This window comes from Haliotis asinina, chromosome 7 (genome assembly GCF_037392515.1).
Source record: "Haliotis asinina isolate JCU_RB_2024 chromosome 7, JCU_Hal_asi_v2, whole genome shotgun sequence".
In the NCBI taxonomy this organism is placed as follows: Eukaryota; Metazoa; Mollusca; class Gastropoda; order Lepetellida; family Haliotidae; genus Haliotis; species Haliotis asinina.
In genome coordinates, this window is record NC_090286.1 from 7,716,020 (window position 1) to 7,734,724 (window position 18,705).

Genomic DNA, 18,705 nt, shown 5'->3' on the forward strand with positions numbered 1-18,705 from the left:
TTAACGTCATCAAACTCATGCTTTCACGAAAAACATATCTTGAAATTCCTATTGGAGGTTTTCTAGAAGGAGCTGTAGCGTATATGAGCCGTATCATACTTGTAGCAGGAATTCCGGGCGCGACCCCCCTCTCTGTTGCAGGATTTCTTGTCTTCATTGCCTCCGAAAAAGATGTTGTCTTTGTTGTCATGGTGACCGAGAATACCATGTATATCCACATTTCCTTACGGCTGCCTCGAGCGTTGAGAAAATACCCGGGTTCAATATTACAGAGTCATGAATAATTGGGATGAATGAATGCTTGCCGGAATAATTCAGCAAAAAAAGGTATTAAAAAGATGTTTAAATCTATATATGTATGAAAAAAATCCAAAATTCTATTTTTACATAGTTGGTTATATATATCTAAAACAATTGTGCTTGTTTTAAGGCTGGCTTTAAAGAAATACTAAAATTTACTGTCAGTGTTTTTTTTGTGTGTGTGTTACAGATGTACAGTTTCTATGGGTCACAGGGTCAAATGGCGATGTCGGCCGACCCCACATGTCAGGGCATTCAAAGCCCAAGGACTGGCTATCTGACCATGTCTCTGTCACGTATGTACCCCCCTCCACTGCACCCCACCCCACACACGCACGCGGACATACCCAAACACAATTGCCAAGGAAGAGAAGCAATGACTTCTATCACCCAACATACAGTATATACAAACTTCGGAAAAAAAACATTTATTAGACGCAGCTTGTATACGTTGTCAAGGTCTGTATAAACATTGATGCATGGCGTGTACATCTAAATCTCCAGAGAGAATGCACAAAGGATATTTATCTTGGTAAATCACCATCTTTTGTCTTGTGTTAGACACCGAACGTTTACAATTCAGGAACGAGGTAAAACCTGCACTTTTTCTGAAAACGTTAAGTATCTAAAAAGCATTCAGACATTGATTTGTTTGGTCCCACATGTTTCTTCGTATATCACCGAACTAAAAGAAAAATAATTAAATAATAATAATAATAATGTGCCACTCAAAGGATTTCAAGGACAGTCCCATTCTCTCATATCCATAAAGTCGATATGTCATAGTGAATGCCCAATAACATTATCATGACAAAAGGATGATTATTAAAGAATCGGGTTGTCTTTAGTTTCTTTTGAGTAGAATATGTGCGTGTAATTTCTTTCAGAAATGTGTTGTGCTACCAAAGTACACCCACAGCCATGAATTTCTTATACTGACTTCTGAACTCATCCATTCTTCTCTAGGTGCTGTTAAATGGACACCACCCTCCTGCTCTTATAGCGAGTTTCTGTCTGGGTCCCGAGAATGGCGGGATATTGCCGGTAAATTCCGGTTTGTGCTGGACGAAGATATTGAGCAGTTCCGCATCTTTAGAGTCGGTACAAGGAGAGGTGACAATTCGGCGCTTGTGTCCGTGAGGTGCATGGGGGTCGTGGAGGAAATACCCGACATCAGCGACAACACGGCAACGTGGCCTAGTCAGACCTACAGCAAGGATTTTATTACCTACACTACAAACGACTCATGGTATGTGGTCTTATTTCACTCCCCTCTCAACACAAACATCGTGTACCTATCAATATTTTTTTTGAATAAGAAAATTTACGGTTTTGCTCTTACAGGAAGTACAGTTTGGTTCCATGGACAAAATAATATTTTCTCAGAATGACTAAGCTACATTTATTTGTTTCCGATAATAGACCCAGAAATTTGAACAGCTGTTGTTTTTTATAGAAACAGTACGTTTGTTTCACGGTAATCATTAGCAATGGGTAGCACAGTGGTAACGGTGTTCGTTCTGCTCGACGAATGCGCGTGTTCCTTTCCCGGCGTAAAATAAAGCTGTTTATGTTGGGTCGACAATATTAGTTTGTTAGCTTTTGCTGAAAGTGGCGTAAAATTGCACCCATTCTCTACTATATCCATAATTGTGTCTTAAGGTCAATTATAATAAGATGGCTTAGTTGCGTCCCCTACGCTAACCGGAAACATGTTGTGGTGCTTCCGAGTCCAGGTTCGACACTGTTATGTGTCCTTGTCAGCCACTACACCTGTTTTCGTGGAATAAACAAAGTTTGTCAACAATCTGAGACCTGCATCCTTTCTGGCTTATGTCCTATTGTTAGCCACCATATATACGGAACAGCAAATGAAACGTAACTCTGTTTTGTTTAGGGGGGTTTTTGCCAAGTTTATAAATAGCAGAGTTGAACATGAGATTTCTTTATGAGATTTCATTTATTCGTTTCTTTTGCTGTTCAGTATATAACTGAAATAATGCCCAAAGCGTTGATGGGACTGTGGTATAGCCTTGTGGCTAAAGCGTTTGCTCGCCACGCCGAAGACCCGGGTTCGATTCCCCACATGGGTACAATGTGCGAAGCCCATTCCTGGTGTCCCCCGAGATGTTGCTGGAATATTGCTAAATGCGGCGGAAAACTTGACTCACTCACGCAGACCAGCTTCTCTTGCTGGTGATCACTCAAAGCGTCAATCCAGCCTACTCACCGATTTTCGTTAGATTCACCATATTCATTATTGCCAATTGCAAGCCAACTAGCTTACATTTTATTTGATCTTTGAACAATTCACCTAAATGTCAAAGCGATATTTGGTTTTGATAAAGAACAAATCCTCCGTTAAATCCACAAGAGAATCAGATCAAACCTATAGAAGAATGTTTTCATACGCTAGATGATGACACTTGCTTTCACTGTCGTTTCTTAGATCCTTTAGTGACAGGATGCTTTGTTTTATCTTTGTGTGTAAGTGCAATGTATCTGAGTCGATGCTCTGTCAGACTACAATGAAACAATATTAATCCAAACAAGAGACATTGGATCTCGAACAAAAGGTTAAATGTCAGGAACTCTTTCATCTATGCAAGTACCAGCAGCGGATGTCTTTATAAAGCACCGGTTCCTCTTCCTGTAATTCTTTCCTGGTTATACCACACCTGCTGCCCTTCGTGGAACATTCGTCATAGTTACTTAGAATAGCAAACCCTAATTGTCTGTGAGGACAATTCTATAATTGATCCTTCCTTTGAATAAAGTCACCACTAATATTTTCCTTGACTAATCCTGGCTCCAAGCACCCGATGCTTGCACCTCTTGCCTTCTGTAGATGCTGTTGGGTTTCAATTGGGGAGGGTGAGGGAGACCAATTGCTTCGGTTGTTGCCAGTCAATACGAGACGGCCGTGCCGGCATGGTATTGATACAAGTTAGAATAGCTGGCCCAGTCAACAAATGTGTCTTGGCTTTGACCTGTTTCATCCACTTGCATCACAATGGTTAAATATTTAGTTGTGAAACGTGGCCATTGCCATCTTCAAGGAGACGGCCGTCAACATGGGGTTGGGCAAGGCGTCTTGGCTAGCAGCGTCTTAAATGTCGCTCTGACAAAAAAGTACTTAATTTACTTTATAGTGCTGGCAAGCGTTGCTGACCCGAGTGGGTTAAATTATTTACATGTTTTCACACCACTCATCTTCAAGACCAGACGGGTTACGAATGGAAAGAACTCTGCAAGTGTCCCAGAGTCTTAAAGTGAATTGGGCATGGATGTTGGTGACAAAGTGACGAGGAATTATTCCTTCGTTCCCTTGGAGTCTTCAGTTTGAGCCGAATTCGGCTTCAAGAGACCAGAAGCGATCGCGGATGTAACATCTATGAAACGAGGGAATGAGGACTGTAACTACAACAAACAACTTTATCTCCCACCCTGTCTTACCAACACTGTATACACAATGTATTGGTAGTCCGATGTTGGTGTTTGTAGCGTCATGGCAGATTATACATGTTGTATGAGGGATCAGACGATCCTGTGATAAGGAACCTCATTGTTTCATACCGTTTGAGATATACTACCACGAATTTATGATTGAATCTGTATAAACGAACTTAACAAGTTTTAACTGATTTTGTTTAACTTGGGCCTTGATTATATCTTGTTGTCCCCTATAGTTAAATGTGTTTATTAAATGTGTTTATAAATTTATTTACAAGTTTTACATTCATATCTGTGATATTGTGATAATCTAGTAGTGTTGCTGTCCTTTTACGGACTATAGATGTCATTATTCTATAACTTGATTTAGGCACGATATGACTGACATAAAGTGAAATTCAATTTGAACTCACTTCTTCTTTATCCACGCCACGTAACTGCGATGTAGGTTCTTTTCCCTTACTTGCTTACATACATCCCTTCCACTACCAACGTATGTTAACCAACAACGTTATGGACACTGTGAGCGATGCCCAATTTTCACCTACGTATGTTTCTCAAATTCAGTAAGATACACTTATTCACCTCCATACGCAATTGACATCCTCTGATCTATGCTTCCGTTAGGAAGTCACAGCTTACGTACACAGGTCACATTCTTTACGCTACACCCACTACTTTGCTTGTGTTCATCAGTAGATAGAATCCCGCGCAAAAGCTCCATGATACAGACTGGATAGTAAAATCGACTCTGAATTAAGCAGGGATTTCTTATGAATATGGAAAAGGTGCGTGTCGATTTTATTTAAATATACCAAACAAATTAACAGGTGTTTTTAGGCACGTTGAAATCCAGACTACCAGATTATATGCACCTCAAAGTGTAAAGCGGACAGTTTAACTGCACATGTTCCAACACTGACTGCATCGATACTAACTTGAAAGCTTCGTTGTCTGGTCCCTGTCAGACGTATCGTTGTGATCATCACATATGAGTACTTGGAGGGGGTATCATTACGTAGTTGTTACAACAGTGTTATCATCCTGTATCCCTCCTTATCATCATATACCTCACTTTATCACCATATAGTAATCCTTGTCTTCTCCTTATCATCCTATACTTCACTTTGCCATCATATTCTCCTCCCTATTATACTATCCCCTTCCTTATAATCCCATAACTCCTAATCATACTGTACTCTTCCTTATCATATTGCAGTTCTCCGTATCATAACCCTCATTTTCATCTCATACTCCTCATCACCCAATGCTCACCTTTATCATCCTGTTCTATCCTCATCATCCTTTATCCTGTACTGATCCTGTACTCCTCTTTATAATGTCATCCTGTGGTTCTCCTTATCATCCTATAATCCTACTTATCCTCGTATAGTCCTCTCACCATCCTGTGGTTCTTCTTAATATCCCAAAACCTATTTATCGTGGCATGGTCCTCCTTATCATGTTATACTCCTTATCATGTTATACTCCTTATCATGTTATACTCCTTATCATGCTATTCTCCTTATCATGTTATACTCCTTATCATGCTATTCTCCTTATCATGTTATACTCCTTATCATGTTATACTCCTTATCATGCTATACTCCTCATCATGTTATACTCCTTATCATGTTATACTCCTTATCATGCTATACGCCTAATAATCCGATAGTGTTTCTTATCAGACCATGGTTATCCTCATTGTCCCATAATCCTACCTATCATCGTAGAGTTTTCCTCATCATCCTGTACTCCGTGTATATGATCCTATATTTCTCCTTGTCATCCTGTACTCCCCTTACCATCCTATATATGATCCTAAAGATCCCCTTATCATCCTGTAACGCTCCTCGTCATGCCAAAGTCTTCCTTATTATAATATATTCCCCCTTATTGAGGGCATCCTTCCTGTTTATAAGGTTACCACATTTCTCGGTTCTTTAATCCAAGACATTTCAGTATGAATGTACCTATCGTTTGGATATCTCCGTCAACCAAAGGACACTTCAGAAGACTCTGCGTTACAAATGGAGCTTGGCACATAGCCAGAAGGTGTTCCGTAGCTTGCAGTTTCAATAACATTTACTTAAGGATTTTGTAAAAATCAATACCAATAAAAACCTCACCGACTGTGTATCCTTTCCTTTCCTTAGGGCTTCGGTGTAGTTCAGTGGTGCCCATTGCAGGCACTACGAGTTTGGGGCCATTTGATTTTCAATCTCCTAATGTCTGGTGTTTTTCTCCCGTTTCAGCGTATCCAGGTACCAGTGTTTGAGGTTGAAGAAGAGGGGACCGGCAGTGGTGGAACTGATGCTTGGTGAGTGGTCAATTACATTACGTCAGTCGTCTGCCAGCGTCTGAGATGTTTCCACTAGTGCCGGAAAGCGTATACGTTCATTCTGAACACAGATCAATTTACAATGTTTAAACTGCCGAGGAAAGTTTCCAAAACTTTTTGGAGATAAGTATTTCTTGATAATGTATGGCGGTTCGGGGGTGAGAGCCTCTTGCTACGTAGAGGAATACTCTAACTGTCGTATTAGACGCTGTGAAACGCTGACGTGACGTCAAATGAAATCCTATCAGTGTTCTGTTTATTACTGAATTCCAAGTCGACCAACTGCAGTACCGTTTGTTTAATTGTTGTCTTTCTTCGCTAAGTCAAGAAACGATGTGATTGGAAGATATCTTGTGTGCATTCTTAAGATGGTATTGTTAACTGAATATAACAAAAATACTCACATTGATAATATTCCGTTTTAGGTACGCCCGTGAATGACCAGGATCGAGCATGTAACGAGTGGAGCTTCGACAACGTCCATAAATATGTGATACTTCGTAAGTATGGAATTCGGTGGTACCATTCTGTGATAGACGTGTGCTTTTGTGTTATAAATACCCTGTGCTAGATAAGGCAAAACCCTGTACAGTATTGCATGTAAGCTTCTGGTTGCACAAGTGTCATGTCTGTAAAATTCTATAGTAATAGTTGCACGGATTTGATTGCAAATTAGTTGAACTCTCTTTGTCGAATCTTGACGTGTCGAACGTACGGGTGTCTCGAAGTAAAAGCTTGGCTCCTGCGTATTCTTCAAGTCATTTAGCGGTTGCGTCGAATCTTTGATAACTCGAATTATTTACGTGTCTTGAACATCGAAACAACGGTGTTGTGATATTATTTCTTCAAAATAATATGAAGTGAGCCCTTTACGTGAGGAGCGCACGTTTGCGATGACAAAAACGTCACAGCACATGACAACTATGATTTAGACTTGTGATAGATGCATGCAGCATGTACGTGTAGAAAACCGTTTTGTGACAGACACTTAACCCTTGCCGTTGTGAGCAATACAGAATCGTAACCTGAAACATCCGAGATCCTTGCATCTGACAAACCAGTGTGTGTGAGATGCATCTGAGACATGCATGCCCTATCGTAGTCGTCGAGAAGTTTCCGACTCCGCTGACAGATCGCCCCAGTTGCTGCCGGCGATATCCTTCGACCATCCAGCCTTGATTACCATTCAATACACAGCTCGTTTCTTAGATGTTACTCCGTGACGTTCATGTCGATGTTGGCTACAATTAAACCACTGTTATGTCAGATTAAGTCTGTTCTGACATTACAGCACGTGTTTTAAATATCGACAATAGGGTTATCAGGGGGTTTCCTGGTTCATTTATATCAGTATCACTTATCTCAAAACGTGCCTTTCATGAGTCCTTAGTCTTTGCCTGGACACCGGAACTAGCCGCCATGTTGCCGAGAGAAGCCACGCAGACTGCAAAGGCAGGTCGAAACAAAAGCGTCTTTCAGCTGCCCCCTTGATGAATTTGACATGTGTGTTCAAAAAGGAAACGGTTTTTCTCTAACTTGTGTGGTTCCAGAGGCAAAATCTAGCTTTGTACAAGCAGATCAATACAGCATCTCGTCCTCCCGAGCGCCATTGCGAAGAACAATTGTTCCTTCGCACGTGCGATGCGTGCCCGTTTGCGCTAATCCCTTCAACGTTTTTCAGATTTCACTCTGCGATAGCGTAAGTCTTCCCCACTGTAAAACAAGTCGGGATCTCGCCCTGATGTAATCATTCTATCAAATATTGATCAGCTAGTGATTAAAGGTAGGCCGCGAGACTGAAGTAGAGACTGTCTTTATAGCGGGACACCGTGTGCGCACTTCCTTGATTGAAACGCGGAGCTAGATGTTGAAGTGGCGAGCTAAAGTAATTGTTTCAAACAGTAATAAGTCATCAAGCCGTTACGTTACAACATGGCTGAGCACAGGGAACGGTGGGCACCTCCACATTTAGGTCAGCACTCAAGAACGATATTCCATCAGCTCTGAAACGACGGTGGAACAAATCTGTTTCTAATCATTAGGCCCATTTCATTTGGAATACGAGTTTGCAAAACATGCTTTCAACATACTCAAATAATGGAAACAGCGCGAGGCCGTCTCCCTGTGTGCTCGTTGTGGTGTAAGGAAAGATTCCAGGCCGTAACTAAGTCCGTAACAGACATGGAGAAAAAGTACAATGTCCATGATTGAGGTTACGGGAAGCTGTTGGAAGGACGTGAACTAGGACATTCGCTACCAGCCTTTGGTGTGACAAAGCCTATACCGTGCGCTGGCAAGGGTTTATCGTCATTGTCCGACAATGTGAACTGATGTTCTTGTTATCAAGCACTGGTCTGAAAAACATTAAATGCTGGCAGATTTATCACCCTAGCCCGATGACACAAATCAATTGCCTCGCACAGGTTTTGAAAACTCTCATCTGTGTTCTGTAAAACCAGTTAATCATCATACTCTGACCACGTGAACTGATGTTCTTATTATCAACCATAGGTTTGGAAAACGTCCATATGTTAACAAAGGTGGTTATCCACCGTACCAATCTTGAGGTACTGTTCTTGGTATCAACCTTCGTTGTCGACAACCCCTACAGGATCCTGGCAGAGCTAGTTCCTGGGAGACGAGAAGCAATGCTAACTCTTGGTGTATCTGTACCACATTCGATACCACATTTCAGGCCCCCAAGAACTACGTCAGCTATCAATATAATTCACTATGTGTCGAGTGATATATGTGTAACCAAATGTTCTTAAACTCCACAGCCATGGAATCGCGAGTTGTGCCATGTCCTCTTCCTGGCAGTTATTCGTATGTGGATAAGATGTCCGACTGTCGAGGAGAGATCGAGATAGGGTGCTCGGACTCAACGATAATGGCCATTAAGGCTTCCTGTCCATCTGGTCACCACACAGGTGAGTTGATAAATATCACGATAACATATGAACTGACCATTAACTGACCATGCTTGAAAAAATGGATTTTTTTTATCATTGCTTCAACAGATAGACACAAAGAAGCTTTCCATGTACAGAATATAAGTCCATTATCCGACTATATTATTAACATATGTTTGTGAATTAATTAATATTGATGGCAGCTGGTGTTTTCACTATCCTAACCCACCACTGACACAGGTCAGAAACACATGCAGCGGCAGGTCAATTGCTCACCTTTAAAACATAGCAATACTCGTTATGGCGAAACTAGTTTAGAACATTTTAAAAGTTTTCCTCTCGAATCCTTTTCAAGTCTTGAATATTATCACAATCTTTGACAACTTCGTTGAGAGAACATGTAACTCAAAAGTTGTAAACATCAAAATCTTCACTTATTAACTCTTTAAAGAAAAGGCGAACCAGGCACCAGTAATTTGAGTGAACCTTTTTTAAACATTCATAATAGTTTTTCATGTCTTTTCTGAAACAAATCATGCGTTATTTGTAAATTACTCGTGTGTAAAAAACGAGAAACAGAAACTGTTTTGAAGACAAGGCCCTTCCAATGCAAACACCTCACGGTCATGGGCTTGCCATGTAAACGTGATGCATTGGAACCAGAAGTTGGACTTTCTTTGTGCGTACATAAATCTTGAAATGTAGCAATCATATACCCATTATTTCAGCTAGTAAACTGTTATGGTTGTGCATTGAGGTAATGAAGATACCATCCTAGACAATCTGGGCTCTGTGGTAGGGTACGTTAGTGCAAAACAGTGATTTGTTTTATTAAAGGCATCTGTTGGAATTAGATTAAGTTGAAAACAACTACCCTTCTTTCATGTTTAAGCCTCAATGGATATAATTAACATTAGTGCAAAGGCACGATTTTACTGTGTTTTACAGAAAAACAAATAGAGTGTTTCATAAACTACGATTAGTAGTTTTCATCGTCAGTTAGATGTAATTGATTTTAGCTTTTTTACGTTCAAAACGGTCTTGTTTTATGATGAACGGAATCACGGTTGGTTCGGGTGTTTTTTTTCCAAATAGTTTTTGAAAGGTTATTAAGTCAGGATCGAGTAAAGAAATGTCCAATGTCATTCCATACACGGGAGCTTTGGCAGTGATGCAATAGTGCAATGGAAACAATTTGTCAGAAACACTACTTTATTTGTAAACAATTCGCTTAGCATGAAACATTTCCATGAAAGAGTTTTGCAAATTCCCAAGGAATTAATTAACTTGACATATTCAGCGCTGAATTCTCCACACTGGGATCTTTTCGTCCTGTTTCAGTTAACAAGAACTATTTTTTGGAGTAAGGCTAATTTCCTCGAGATTAACTGTCATGTACTGTTATGTTCGCAATTGGTCGACAAGCCGTGTTGCCAATATAACAGGCTATTTAGCAATCAACGTAAGAAAACTCTCAACGCAATTTCAAGTATTTTGGGGAGGATCTGAAACCGAGATCAATCAAAATTCAAATGTTTTTGCTTAAATTTTCATTGTGCCGCTATGGAATTCAATTGGAATTTATTTCTATGTGTTGAGGTATTTTTTATCCGTGTGACTGTCACAATCAATGGAGTAGAAGCTGTATAAATATTTTCATAGAATCATTTTTTGTGGAAGTGAAATCACTTTTCACACGATAGTTTGCGTGACGAATGTGCATTTTGCATGTGTTTATAAAGCATCTCTCAATTATACATTTATGATCGTGTCTTACGTTACTAAGGGAAAACTTAAAGATTGTATACTATCACCTTGGAGACAGAAATGCGATTACATGTAGAACCTGATATATCTTTAGGCATACTTGAAGTTCCTTTTCACAATATCCTTTGAACCTGTTAAAATACCATATGGTCTAATACAAACATATATCCTTTTCCCTGTTATTATTATTAGTAGTAGTAGTCATAGTAGCAGTAGTCGTAGTAGTAGTAGTAGTAGCAGTAGTAGTAGTAGCATCAGCAGCAGCAGTAGTAGTAGTAGTAGAAGCATCAGCAGCAGTAGTTGTAGTAATAGTGGTGGATATAGTCGTTTAGTGCGGCGTTAAGTAACAAAAATAGTAGTAGTAGTAGTAGTAGTAGTAGTAGTAGCAGTAGCAGTAGTGGTAGTAGAAGTTGATGCTGCTGGTGTATCAGTGTTTCGTACTTGATAGTATCATTATCATAAACATTATCATTGACAGCATCATTGTTATCATATTTTGTTCTGTTATTCCAGTGGAGCTCTTCCAGTGCAACCAGAACTGGACCGAACATCCGACAGGTGCCCAGTATATTATAACAAGCAAGCCGGGCGACACTGTCCAGAAGGTGTCCGACTGTCTGGTACGTCTTTGGCTCCACCTTTTACATCATTGTCTGTTGTAATATTTCACATTCTGATAAAATTAAACCCCTTTTCCAATTCCAACACAGGTCCACCCGATGTGCCAAGGAGGTAAGGGAGATAACTCAGCAACATGCATACCGCTATAAAATACACATAGACGATGCCCATTAAGGCATGTTCTCAAATGAATTGAAATAGTGACAGATTAACTCCATTTGGCATCATGATCAACGCGCTTGTACTTTTAAAAAGTCTATAAAAAACGAACATGAAGGGTAGAATTCTAAACATCGGATTAGATAGTAGAAACAGCCAACATTTGTTCATCTTCCTGAAAACGGAGGTACGATAACTTGGTTGTTTTTTTGTAGATTATTCAAGAAAAAACACCAATTTAAACTTTGATTGCTTGATTTATAACGTAGAGGTTGATTGATAAAGACAATAAACTAAATATTCACATATACACATGTAATCCGTTCTGTTACACCGCTGAATTTATTACTGTGAAATTCTTTAATTATAAGCAAATGTCATCGAGAATGATAACTTGAAAAAGACTGTCAATTAGTAAGTACTTATAGCCTAACACAGATAAACACGCACTTTCGGTATGATGACATATGGATGTATGGTTAGGCAATGTCTGCGAACAAGAGGTGACAGTGAAGCAAAGCATCTGTACGATGGTGAATGGTACTGCAGTGCGGGAAATGTCCATCACCGCCTTCACGATAAGGAACCCTATTCCTTATAATCGATAAGAGGATGTATTATAGGGTACTTTTGAAAAATAACTCGTCTGTTCCCAAGACTTGAAAACATCAAACGCTGTTCCCAATTGTGTCTGTCTTATTCAGGATCTTTTACAAAACATTACGAAATTGTTGACAAAATTGGCACGTTCTTGTGCATACATGAGATTAAGGTTGTTGTTTTTATTTCAACTCTTTCATGTTTTCAGTTCAGATCATTCTTTAGGTATAGTTCATACTTTCCACAAGGCATATTGAGAGTACATTCAAGAAATGTTTTGTCATTGGGTTGAACATAAGCAGTACTAAGTACTATGATGATAAGTGCATTAGTTAGATCAAGGTTGTACAAAGATGTGGTGACATGTTTCATATATCTGGGGTCTGGTCAAATTAGATTAGTTCTTGTAGTTGGAAATATAGTCCTGTCTCGCTCTTTTTCCAGTGACTATCCGGGTTAGATTTGGTTTTCTGTAGCCCATGCTCACCGTAAGAGGTATCGGGTGGTCGCTGACTTGGTTGCCATATGTCATCGTTTCCCAATTGTGTAGAACGATGCTCGTGATGTCGATCTCTAAGTCAGATTCGAATATTTACAGACATACAGCTGTGATATTGCTGAGCGCGGCGTTAAACAACCACACTAACTTTTGCTTAACTTTCCATTAAGTTTTGTTTGGAAAAGGCAAGACCTTCCTACTTCATAGTCATCTGTAAAATTGGACGATTTCATTTAGAATCACACATCACGATCAACTGTGAAGATGTTTGTTTTACTGTGGCTGCACCGTTGAACGTAGTCTTCCTTAGACAAACAAGTGTGGTACAGGTGTTCACGTTTTGTCTGCAGGTGTACAAGGAGAGCATAGACGGCTTCGAGCTGGTTGCAGAGGAGGAGTGTGGAGGAGGGAATCTTCGGATGATGAAGAAGCCGATTGGCGTCATCATACAGCCATCTCGACGTAAGTTGTAGTATTGTCACCTTATAACAATGGCGTCATCATACAGGTATCTCGACGTACGTTGTAGTATTGTCACCTTATAACAACGGCGTTATCATGCAGGTATCTCGAGGTAAATTATAGTATTGTCAGTTTATAACAGTGACGTCATCATCTCCAATGTAAACCTTCCGATATGTCCTTAAAAATGAACTTGAACATACTCATCCCAAATATATTGAATGATCTTTCTGACTAAATTTAAATTAATACCGTGAATATCTTTCCAGAGTGCCCTTCTGTACCTTTCCAAATACATTGAAATATCTTCCTCACTACCTTCAAAGTAATACCGTAAATATCTTTCCTAAAATTCTTGTATTCATTTCCCAAATACTTTCAAATACCTTCCAGAATGTCTTTAAGTGACACCCTGAATAGTTTCTCAAACTATTCGTGCATTGCTTTTCCAAATATACCGGAATATCTTCTTGAGATTTCCATGAAATGCAGTCTTAATGGCCAAGAAGTATCTGAAAAGCATACGTGGAATGCCTGTTCCGAATACACTTGTCATATCGTCCCAGGCATTCCCATGGAAGCCTTCCCAAATATACATTTAGTCCAATCCACAAACAAAATTTGTATATATCGCTTATAGTTTTGGACAACAATTCCGGAATACTAAAGGAATACTTTTGGTTCGTATAAATCCTAGAAATACCTTTCACACAGACAGTCAGTCAAAAAGTAAATTGTCGAAGTTGACGCGTATGTGCTTCGATTTATCAGAAGTTCAGCACAACCTTACACAGCTCCTGAACCAAATTATTTTCCCTTCCACCCAACCCTTTATCAATGCAAAAGCTCTAAAAGAAGCACCTCTAGATTTCCTAGACCTTCGAGACAAACATAAATTCGACACATCAAAGTTCGACTGAGCAGTGTTTCGCTGTAACCTTGATATAAATGATCCAAAATCCGATGGACATTTGAAGAATACTTACCTCAAACCTGTCATGCCATCCCCAGAAATACCTAACGCGTTAGAATTGGTCTTCAGCAACGCATGCTTGTCGTAAGAGGCGACAAACAGGATCGGGTGGTCAGGCTCGCTGACTTGGTTGCCACATGTCGTCGTTTCCCAATTGTGCAGATCGATGCTTATGATATTGATCACTGAGTCAGACTCGAATATTTACTGACCGCCGTCATATAAACGTGATATTGTGATGTCATCATATCCCATCTGCATTGATCGGTGCTCATGCTGTTGATCACTGGATTGTCTGGTCATGATTCGATTATTTACAGATCGCCGCCATATAGCTGGAATATTCCTGAGTACGGCGTAAAACTAAAGTACGGCGTAAAACTAAACTAAACAGCCACCAAGCAAACCCAAGATTATCTAACGAATACCCATGAACCAGACAGTAAATGACGTCCGAAGCATAGGTATTTGGGTGAATTCTAAAAATCAATTGCCTTTCTTGTTTGACCGTGATAACAGACAGATATTGCTCTGATATGTTTAATTCATCTTAACGCGTTGATATAAACACGCAGTCAATTTGAAATCCCCAAAACATGCGCTATCGTTAATACTCCCAAAAGGTCATCGTGACCCGCTATTATCGATTTCTATTCTACTCTCTGTACCTGAGTCATCAGATTTGACAAATTCAACTTATGTAATCTAAATTTAGACACCAGCACGCGCTGGGGGCAGTCACGTGGTTCCGTGGGGTTTTGTTTGCAATTCGACCTGTTCCCAGTTAGGACCGGCAGTTGGTTTGCATTACAAGTAATTTCTCATTTTAGCTCACAGCTGAAGTTTGAAATCTCCCTTGAAACAGGACTCCAAGGATACTTAAATTCAGAAAGCACAGGGATCAATTTATATTTCAATTAATTTGCATTAACAGTGCTTGAGGGCATGTCTCGTGTATCGTTAGAATGAAAGTCTAAGCCATTAAGATATTCTATGCAGGGTGTGCTCGTGATCGTACACTTCTATCTCCGTTTGTGCGTAGCATTTGCAGTTTATATGCTTATAAGTTTTATATAAGGTGTTCTGACAATGTAGCTGTTTAAAAGAATGTTTTAGAAAAAGTAATCTTTTAAATTCCTTTCGCTCGTGGGTATCTTGTGTTCGTGATGCCAGCCACTCGTTTTTTTTTGTCCATTCATGTTATCTACTAGATGGGTCGGTTGAGTACTCTACTGCTTAAAACGTCCGTTCGTTACGCCGAAATCCCGGGTTTGATTCCCCAGATGGGTTCTTGTGTCCCCCCGCTGTGATATTGCTGGAATAGTGCTAACAGCGGCGTAAAACAACATTCACTCTATCTACTGGATGATGTGGTCATGCACGTGTTTTCACGTGACAACAGCATCTGACACATGTTTTCATTGATGATATTGAATGAATTCAATGTTACGTCAAGAACTACACCAAAGTCCTAAAAACGTACCTCAGTTTCAGGGACAGTCAAACCAAGAGTTGATAGTGTGATGAACGATATATGCTTTCCAGACATTTTGACCTGCCAATCCACATTGAGTGATAGATTTGAAGAGACTACATGCCAATCAATGTGGGTAATCTGCTTTTCTAATACTTGATCTTATCAATTTTCAGAAGCCTGTAAAACTACCGACCGCCGGGTCCAACCCCAACCAAGTACGAACCCGCACACCAGGGCAGAGGGAGAAGGCCACACCAATGACGTGAGGGGGGGTCGGGACAACAGAGGATATAGTGGCAATAACCATAATACAATTCCTAAGGTGGATACGAAAGACATTACTATCATAAACACAGCCAACAGGCGGACCTGTTCTCGCTGTATAGCTCTGCTATGTGTGTTAGTGACACTGCTGTCATCGCTAAGGTGACATGACTGTCAAGTACCATGATATCATGACATCATGACATTGTGCTCAAGAGGCCCTCCAAGGCTCCTAAGCGGGGTTCTGGCTGGGTGATCGTTGTCTGTTTCAACATTCCTATCGAGCGAACAGATATGTGATATTATCCTTTTTTTATTCATGTCATAAAGAGTTTACAGAACCGGGCACTGGCAATCCCACAACGAAAGGAGTGATTTCACATCAGGACGCTGCTCAAACGATGCGCGACCTACCATGGATCGAGGCGTGCTTTTGTGAAAGGGTACAAACTCTGTCCTGTTGGAATCACGACAACATAGACACAAGTGCAGTCAGAAGCAACTACCAAAATGCTTTATGATGTGTGTGAGAAAGAAGTCTGCATTGGATTTCAATGAGCAAACCTTCATTATGGCTAACGTCATAACGTCTTATATAACGTCATAGTACTGACGTGGTTTTCAGTACTGAAGTACAGATGAGTATTTCTACGAGAATGAAAGTTGCTGTGTTGGGCGATCGCCATATTGGCTATTATTATGTTTAAGAGGACCTTTGTGCAGAACTGTATCATGATATTACCCAGACAATAACTAGCCCAGGGGACTACCGAGCCAATCTTGGTGCGCATGCGCCGGGTGTAAATGACGTCACGTGTTTCCGCTTCTCATTCACCCAGCACGCGCATTCGGTTCAAGGAAACTGTTTTCACAAATGGCAAGTTGGTGTTGAATATTTCTTCGTTAAAGCTGTTTGTCCACGCAGAGGATTTGTTTTAGTATGCTGCTACAAAAAAAACTGCATTCTATTCTGAGAGAAACGGTCATATTCCCAGACGATCCAAGTGCTCTTTCATCATCATCATCACCATCATCAAAATCATCACCACCATCATCTTTATCATGACGTCATTATAAGATGACAGTTTCATTATGACGGCTATGTGCGAGCTGAGATCATATGATATGCGAGTTGAGATCATATGATATCGAGACTGTTTCGTGTTTGTCCTGCAGAGAGATAGTGTATAGATCTGGATATCACCACTGTTCCCGCGGTGTGTGTGTTTCCAAGGACGTTGTTAATGGTTGAATATTTATTTGTTATAGTTACATGTATTTTTTTCAAAAGAGTATTCGCAGTAATGAATACTACAAACACTTGCTATGTATACGAATGACTAACGAGATACGGTGTTTTGAATGAATGGATATCAACTATTTTGCTATGTATACACTCAGCCAAATTAGGATTAACATACGATCATACAATCATTTGTTTCCTGCGCCGCGGCGCTATTTTCTTGTATATCACTCCGCGACAGAGCCTATTATGGAGTAGAGCAGTGATTAGACACTTCCTACAATCGTCCGAGTTGCGTATGTTTCACCCGGGCTCCACATGGATCCTGACTGGATTCATATCGGCTCCACTCCCGGGCGATAACAACACTGTGTACGTGCCTTCCCCATTTCATCAGCTATAAATCGTGTGTCCGTGCGTCCGTGCGTCCGCCGACCTTCACCTTGAACAACGGGGCCTGACCTTGGTCAGATAATTCATTTTATACCTTCGATATCATGTCTAATATAAGGGCACAGGGTTTCGTGCTTAACCAAAGCAAATTGCATTAATCTCCATTGTGGCCATGTTTTTTTGTGGATATTCATCGATTTTGTCATTTTGGTTATTGTTTATATTGACCACATGTTTATATGACGTCTTAATAAGTGATTTAGTAATTAACTTGTTTGCAATGAAATCGGCTCTTTATATGATTTACTGTGTATTTTGAGCAACGTGTATGATTTGCTAGATGAAAACAATACAATAATGAAATAATCACAATAATGAAATTTAGATATTTTTATGCGATTCTGTGTTATTTTAAGGCCATCATTATGAAAGCATCTTGTTCATATTACTTACACTTTTCATAAGAACCTTTTGATAATTAGAAATATTGTTAAATTCTTTGAAAAGAATACACAGAAACAGTTACGAACCGGTCTATTTCTGCCACGTTCAAAATTATTCAACCAATCTGTTTTTATCGGGTCACACAATTATCGTAAGGCTTTATGTCGTGCTCTACCTGGATTCCCACCCTTTGGTGAAGGTCATCCAGTTCAGGGGCAGACAACTCTTGTGTAGGTGTTTGGCTCTGTGGCCCTTGTCTGTCGGTTGTGCTTTCTTGGTTCGAACCTGGCAGTGTATACACACACGTGATTTGATGCTGTACGTACAAATTATGTACACAGAGTTTATAATCAGCTGTAAGATACAGGATCAGTTTTGTAAAATCATGGACGAAATTATGTACAGTGGATGTATAAAGTATATCTCGCAATAAAATATGTATAAAATATGACTCACGGTTGCTTTTATATGTTTATATTATATGATTCAGTTATGTGGTTTGCAATTTTAACTATTTGAATGAATTACAATAATCAAACAAGACATTGGCACCTCCAGGTCAATGTAAACCCCTTCGGAAATGCTATTATACCATATAATGGACAGCGTTATCGAGTTGATAAACTAGTCCCACAAACTTGGTATCACGAGCCGATAAATATGCAAATAAGGTTACCACATAGAAACTACTTTTAATCTCCGTATATCGATTTAATGTCTCTTCCTGAATGAACTATTGACGAACGGTGCCAATAAGTTTAGATTGGACTTTTCCGATGAATGGGTGATTATGTAGA

At 39.9% G+C, this 18,705-nt stretch overlaps 1 protein-coding gene across 1 annotated transcript in view; it reads left to right on the top strand.

The window, feature by feature from the left end:
* Positions 1–18,359, top strand: part of LOC137291481 (uncharacterized) — an 87,311-nt gene extending 68,952 nt beyond the window's left edge. The window contains exons 7-14 of the mRNA XM_067822834.1: positions 491–596; positions 1,267–1,549; positions 6,009–6,073; positions 6,520–6,594; positions 8,875–9,024; positions 11,287–11,393; positions 13,003–13,114; positions 15,738–18,359. Of these exons, the coding sequence (XP_067678935.1) occupies positions 491–596; positions 1,267–1,549; positions 6,009–6,073; positions 6,520–6,594; positions 8,875–9,024; positions 11,287–11,393; positions 13,003–13,114; positions 15,738–15,994 (1,155 nt within the window). The 3' untranslated portion in view covers positions 15,995–18,359. The remainder of the gene's footprint in view (positions 1–490; positions 597–1,266; positions 1,550–6,008; positions 6,074–6,519; positions 6,595–8,874; positions 9,025–11,286; positions 11,394–13,002; positions 13,115–15,737) is intronic.
* The last annotated feature ends 346 nt before the right edge of the window (positions 18,360–18,705 follow it).